Source organism: Nematolebias whitei, chromosome 16, assembly GCF_014905685.2.
Source record: "Nematolebias whitei isolate Nwh7 chromosome 16, NemWhi1, whole genome shotgun sequence".
NCBI lineage: Eukaryota > Metazoa > Chordata > Actinopteri > Cyprinodontiformes > Rivulidae > Nematolebias > Nematolebias whitei.
In genome coordinates this window covers 39709145-39716438 of record NC_056513.1, presented here as the reverse complement: position 1 = coordinate 39716438, position 7294 = coordinate 39709145, and the positions used below count along the sequence as shown (strand labels likewise).

Below are 7294 nucleotides of genomic sequence, written 5' to 3'. Positions count from 1 at the left end.
GACTGGAGACCTGTCCAGGTGTCCCTGTGATGGACTGGAGACCTGTCCCCTGCCTCTCGCACAGTGATTGCTGGACATGGGCAACAGTGAGCCCCGTGACCTGAAAAAGAAGAATTGGGTAAAGATAATGGATGGATGGATGGATGGATGGATGGATGGATGGATGGATGGATGGATGGATGGATGGATGATTTTTTTATGTGTACAAATTATTCAATTTAAAAATGGGCAAACTGCGCAGGAGAGTGTTATTTTGCAGCACAGTTTGGAGTGCACATCTCCTTTTGTGAGTGCTTTGTAAATTAAGAGGGATACACGAAATCCAAACTTTGTGAGCAAAAAATGCACATTCCTTGGCGAGTTTGCACGTGGTAAAACTCTTACAACGCCTGATTTTTATACATACAAAGCATCCTGTAAAAAAATAAATATTTTAGTGTGACGAGTGGATATAATCCATGAGTTTTGACCTTTTGACCTGTCTGACCCAGACAACTGCATATGGACACAGGGCACGTACTACCTCGTTAATCTTCCAGGACTACATTCGATTGCTATTAAAAAGGGAAACAGTCGTATTCTACGCAGTATAAAGATTACAGTGTGTGTGGCAGCATATGTGTATCTTTAACATGCACACGAGGCAAACTCATAAGAACCAAGAACCATATGTGTACACAGTTTGGGTCAAGTTACATTATACATTACACATCACACTAATGAGGCCCTTCTGTGCTACTGAATATAAAATTATTCCCTACATCTACGAGCATGTAGCTTGTAGGTGTAGAAGTTAATTCTTCGTGAAGCTCATTGTAGCCAGTAATAAGCTTCCAATGTTATAGTTGTCAGCCATAGAAAGTACAAATCCTTCCTCATAAGCATGTGTCCATGCAGCACAGAATACCTAATACAGACTGGGTGAGTTTGTTCTGGCTGGAATAATGATCAGTGGACACACATCCTTGAGAAGTTATTGATCCTTGAATCAATCTCAAGGTGGTTTTCTGCTTCTAGAGATGTAGTTATTGTATAAATGCATCTAAAATAACCATTCTCTGAGTATAATCTGAATTCCTTGAAAGAAACATTTTGTGTGTGTAAGACAGACATGGCAAGAGATGCATGGAGGGATGTGCACAGTAAATGCCTACATCTCTGTTGTAAAAATTAAAGAGGCTTACTGTAAGCAGATTCCAAAAAGCTGGTATTAACTAGTGACCAGTCACACTGAGGCCGAGGGCTGGAACAGTGAGCCGCTGCTTCATGTGTGGTGCTCAAACTACAGACCCCTGCTGGTTTGGTTTGATTAAACAGAAACTAAACACACCACTAGATTTTCAACTGCACTGCCCAGATGTCATCTCTTCATATATGCAACGAGTGTTTTCCCTCCACATGTGCTTAAAATAATGCTCACATGGACAGTAAAAATCGAGGAGAAACTCAATGTCCCTCACATGCACCATATTTTTCACCCTATAAGTCACGTTTTTTTTTTGCATAATTTGCATGCCCTACAACTTATACACCTAAGCACCATATTTATGGATTTTTTCCCATATTTATAAACCAATTTTTGGCTGAGATATGACTGTTTTCATTCATTCTGACTGAAAATATTGAACACTACCATTTTCAGCTGCTAGATGGCACTGGAGTAGTGTGGCATGCCATTGTGTCATGTAATAGGTAAAAGTGGCTATTAATGACACAATTGGCTTGCCACAGCCTGCCACTTTTGTCCAGCTCGCTTGGAACAGCCGTCAAATCAGCTTCATTTCTCTGCGCCGCCCCGGAGAAATGCAGCTAATTTGACCATTGAAGTGCATTTATTAAGTAAAAGTTAGATTGAGACACACACTTACTATAATGTCGAGCAAACAAATAATTGTTTTAGGTGGTTATTTTGTTAAATTTCAAAGAAATGCACAGCGTTCCTCCTTTCTCATTTCCTCTGTCTGCGCACTCCCGGAACACCGAGGCAGCGAATACTTTTGAAATGCAGCTGAATGCATACTGTAGGGATGGCACCATCTAGTGGGCCTCCCTTGTCTGTACGCCCTAGTGTGTCTCCCCATTAATCCTGATTGGTTTCTCCTTTGTCTGGTCCCAGCTGTTTGTAATTATGTCCTGTCCTGTCTGTGTATATAAGTCTGTCTGTTAGTCTTGTTCTTTGTCGTGTCGTTGTTGGGTCTACCCTGTCTTGTCCTGACCTGGCCCTGATGTGTGCCAGTCCTGACCTGATTTGTATCATCAGTTTGGTAAGTTTGCTGCCACGTCAGCCATTTAATTTATTGTCATTAAAAGTATTTATTTTTGTAATTTTGAGTCCGAGTTCCTGTCTGCACCATTGAGTTTGTTCCTGCCCGAAAAACCCTGACACAATCGATTTTTGGCACAACACCAGCCCACATTTCTGGATTGTCACCAGTGATGCTTAACAAATGCGACACGTCAGCTGTGACGCATAATAGATGTGACTTATACGGCAAAGCGACATATTTATGGATTTTTTCCACTTTATTAGACATATTTGGACTGATGTGACTTATAGGGCGGTGCGATGTGTACAGTGGAAAATACGGTACGTAGGTTACCGGGACCCCACCATGAGGCCAGACCTGGGAGAGGGTCAAATTAGGAGGGACATAGCAAGTACCTGTTTGGCTTGTACTCATGGGACCCAGAACAACATGGGTTAGTCTTCCTGTTGTCAGAGTCTGTGTTTTCTTAGTTATTCTTAGTTCTTAAGTGTTTGTTTTTATTCCCGCTGTGTTATATGTTCCTTGTGTTTTACTTGTCATTTGTTCTGTCTTCCCAGTGTTTTTCCCCCTCATGTAGTCACTTCCTGCCCCTCCTACTCTCACCTGGTCCTCGTCTCTCTCCAGGTGTTTGTCATTTGCAGTCGTTAGGGTCCCTTTACGTACGTTATCATTTTGTTTGTCCCTCGTCTGTGGATTGTGCTTCCCACAGCCGTGCATGCTTTGTCCCTCCATGCCTCTACACACTGACTATTCTTGTAAGTTTTGCTTCCACGTCAAGTCTTTTTTTATGTGCTACTAAACCCTTTTCCTTTGTTTTTACATCTGAGTTCCTCAAGTCTGTCTGCGCCCTGGGTTCAACTCTTCTGAACCAAAACGTGATACCTGTGGGCTCATCACCTGCATGAGAGGCCATATGGGTCGGGTGCAAAATGCAATGGGCAGTGTCTGAAAGCAGGGGCCTTGGTGTCAGACCCTAGCTTAACCAAGTTTGCTCTAGACATGAAATGCCACCTCTCTGGTGGGAAAAAAGCCTGAGCTTGTGCGGGAGGCTGAGAAGCACAGATTAGAAAGAGTTGGACAGACCTCAACACAGAGTGGATTCTGCAAACAATAATCTTGAGAAGGGTTTGGACCTTGTTCCACTCTAGAGTTGTCTATGGAGAGAGGCACCAGGTTGGTGTCGGCCTACCTTTAGCTCCCTGGCTTAGTCCCTGTGCATTGGAGTTTCCCTAGTTGATGATAGAGAAGACTCCCTGCACCTTCAGGTGAGGGGATGGGCTCTAACTGTTTTTTTTTTTTTGCCTATGCAACAATTCTTAGATGGGGTGCTGGAAAGCTGCACCAGCTGGAGACTCTAGTATTCTACTGGGGGACTTCAATGCCCACATGGGTTGTGATAGTGCAACCTGGAAGGGGAAGATTTGGATAAATGTGCTCTAAGACCTGAACCTGAGTAGTGTTCTGTTATTGGACTTCAGTGCTAGTCACGATTTGCCCATCACAAACATTGAATTCAAACATAAGGGTGTCCATAGTTGCACTTGACAACAGAATGTCTTAGGGTGCAGCTCAATGATGTACATAGCCGTAGTTGTGTCATCTGCCCTGCTGCCGTATGTTTCTGATACTTGGGTGTAGCACAACTTTCAGTGGATCACTACTTGGGGGTGAGGAGGCATGGGTCCTCTCATAATTGGGGCTGAGGTTGCCAATACGGTTAAAATGCTCTACAGCTGCAGGGCTCTGGAGGTGAACAAGATCTGCCTTGAGTTCCTCAAGGCTCTGGATGTTGCTGGGCTGTTGGTTGACATGCCTTTGCAACAGTGTGTGGACATTGACAGAATGGGGTGGTGGCTTTTCTTTTCAAAACTGGAGGGTATGATCAAATTAAGGGAATCACTCTCCTCAACCTCACAGGTAAGGTCGAGAAGAAGAGTCCGGTTCATGGTTGAACCTCAGATTGATTATGGTTCTTGAAGAAAAATTAGTTTAGATCAATGGAAATGAGAGCAGTTGTTAATAACGTCTAATCCTCATGTTTCAAAACAAAAGCTGAGTTTGACTCCTCAAATTAAATATAGAGTGATCATGAACAAAAACCGATAGTCCATCCAAAACTCACAAAACAAGTGTGTGTGTGTGTGTGTGTGTGTGGGGGGGGGGGGGGGGGGTCTCACCTTGCTGACTGGGCTCAGGATCAGCCTGGTTCTTTTTAACAGTGAGGTCCAGCGGGGTGTCCTGGTCAGCCATGAGAAGTTTACTGAGGACGGGGTTCTGTGCAGAGGCAGCAGCTGTGCCCCCTCCTCCCCCACTGTTGCTGGCTCCCCTTCCGTTGCTGCTCTGGGTGCAGGCGGGTGCTGAGACAGCAGCAGCAGAGGTGGGGCTGAAGCCTGCTCCCGGGGTTGGGGATGGAGAGGAGGAGGCAGACGATGGAGGAGAGCTTGGCACCGGAGCGGAAGGGGAGCTGGGGGCCGGGGCCAGAGACGATGCTCTCGGCAGGCTTTGGTCCTTCGTGGTGCCGTTGGGCAGGGGCGGGTCGTCCTGAGTAGTTTTTGAGGTATATTCGGCAGCGAACTGGTGGATCATTCGCTGCATGATCTCACGAGCCACTAGAGGAATGTGAGGGTCTGAGAAACTTGGGAGGTCTGGAAAGGGAAAAACAGAAGAACATACATATCAGCGTTCCGTCCTCGAGGAATTTGTTCATTTGTTGGCATGTTCAGCTGCTTAGTTATTCCGTTTCATCCTAGAAATTTAATCCTGATGCTATGCTGAAATAATCCAAAAATCATCCAGAAACAGTATTAATCCTGCCTGTTGACCATGTTGAAACACAGTGATATCCGTGTTTACAGCAGATTATGGCCTGATGCTCTTCACATTGAAACTTTATACTTTTCCCTTTATTTATTTAGTTAGTCGAGATTTGTTGTTTTCACCTTTCAACACTTTTTTGTTGCTTGAATTCATCTGCCCAAACTGACTCATGTAGACAGACACCCCCTTTTCTAATCTACAGCTACTGTAGATTTCAGTACTGCTAAAACAGATCAATAAGTAATTTAACAAAAATAAATAGCCATCGATTTCAATAAGCACGTAATTATTTATCAAAACAAAAAAATTACTAGCATACATTTGCAGCTTCTTGTAGTTTTTGCTTCTTTTTATTCTTTGTTAAATTGTTTATTATAAAAGTTTGAGACATAAAATATTAAGTCTTAGGCAATATTGTGTGGGCTTTTATGAAATGGTAAATGCTTCCTTATTTTCACGTTCCATTTTTCAGATACATTTTCAAACAATCGGCGCTCCACCATCGTCTACAGATCAAACCTGATCCAGAGAAGATATTTTGTCTTGGCTTGTTATGAACTTGGGGCTTTGTGTTTGTAGTGCCTTTTTCCAGCTAGTCTAGCTTCTATGTGACGCTTCTTGTTTCACTTGGACCTGTTCCTGTGTTTGCTTGGTCTACTGGTTATCACTGCCCATCATTCCCCCAGCTCCTGGGTTCCTCGTCACCTCCCAGCTGCAACTCATCTGCTCAATCCGCTCACCTTGCCCTTGTTCCAACGATCACTGCTTCCTGTTAAATAGTTCTTGGTTTCTTATTTTCATGATCAGATCCTACAAATGGCTCTCTGCTTTGTGTTTGGTTCGTTTTTTACACCTTGTGCCTAGATGGACTTCCTGTCGATTTCTTGGGATGCTTTTTTCTTTAATTTTTGTTGTTGCTTTTTACTACATCCAATAAAGTTTTAGTATTTTCTGTTCTGGTGCTGTTTGCTTGCAGACGGTCTGACGAGGCTCGATCAAGCTCAGTTTTTGTCTCTCATCCTGGATTAGTCAGTTCTATTTTTGTGTAACAGCCCACTGGGCTGCACTTTGGGTCTTTAAGAAACCATCATTCAAATCTAATATAGTTATTATAATGCAACTAAATAGTGATGGCCTCATCTACACTACTCTGGAGGCTTTTTCAATTAGTGTTTTTCTCCATATTTATGTACTTTTTTCTCTTTTCACACAATCTTGACAACATTTCTGGTGACACAAAGCATATCTGCTCTAACATCTATAGTTTAAAGCACAGCTCAGCAACTGAAATGATAAGAAAATTGACTTTGTCGCAGTTTACGTGTTTAATTAGCCAATGCTGCACAAACCATAAGTGGTTCTGAACCGTTTCTCTAATTAAACTCAATGATAAAGTCTATATTTTTTATGAACAAAATGATTTTAAAGTGCCATGACAATGAGAAAAAAAGGTCAAGCTATAGAATATAAACATACTAAATAATAGGCAACACTTCAACGATCTTTTACAAAGCCAGTTCAACATTACTTCTAATGTATGAAGATTACACACAGCAATATAAATTGCAGCTACAGAGTTTTGGTTTTACAAATAATCTACAACCTAGGACAAAAGAAAAGTGCCTAATAGACTGCCTGACTGAATTTGCATCTGTAAAGAGATTTTTCTACACAGAGCTCAAGATGAAGGTGAAACTGCAGAATAATTTCATAAAACAACAACACTGCAGTGTTCTACAAAAAAATATAAAATACAGTTATTTACAAATCCTTATGGCTCAGAATTACACAGAGTAATTTCAAACTCTAGTTCTGTATATAGACATTCTGACATCACGTGCGCTGAAGTATGGCCGCGCTGACAGGAGCTCTCTGTCTTTTTTGTTTCTGTTGTTTTTTGTTTGAATTTTTTGCGCCTACACTGCACACCCGCGCTACGGGGATGACTGCGACGAACATCTGGAGTTTTGTTTGTCGCTGTCTTGTCATCGTGCCATCGTGGTTCAGTTCCCAGCCCCCTTCCTGCCTCGGGCTCAGGCTCCAGCCTGTCATGGCAGCCATCTCCAGAACTGCACTTCTAATAGTACCATGTTGCTAACAGGACCATGCTGCTAACCGAACCATGTTGCTAACAGGACCATACTGTTAACAGAACTGTGTTGCTAACAGGATCATGCTGCTAACAGGACCATGCTGTTAACAGAACCGTG

General features: G+C 42.8%; 1 protein-coding gene across 1 annotated transcript in view; it reads right to left on the bottom strand.

Annotated features, from left to right (window-relative positions):
* Nucleotides 1-7294, bottom strand: part of lcor (ligand dependent nuclear receptor corepressor) — a gene marked incomplete at its 5' end in the record, with an annotated part of 55659 nt that overhangs the window by 24960 nt on the left and 23405 nt on the right. The window contains 1 exon segment of the mRNA XM_037689993.1: nt 4445-4912. Within this exon segment, the coding sequence (XP_037545921.1) occupies nt 4445-4862 (418 nt within the window).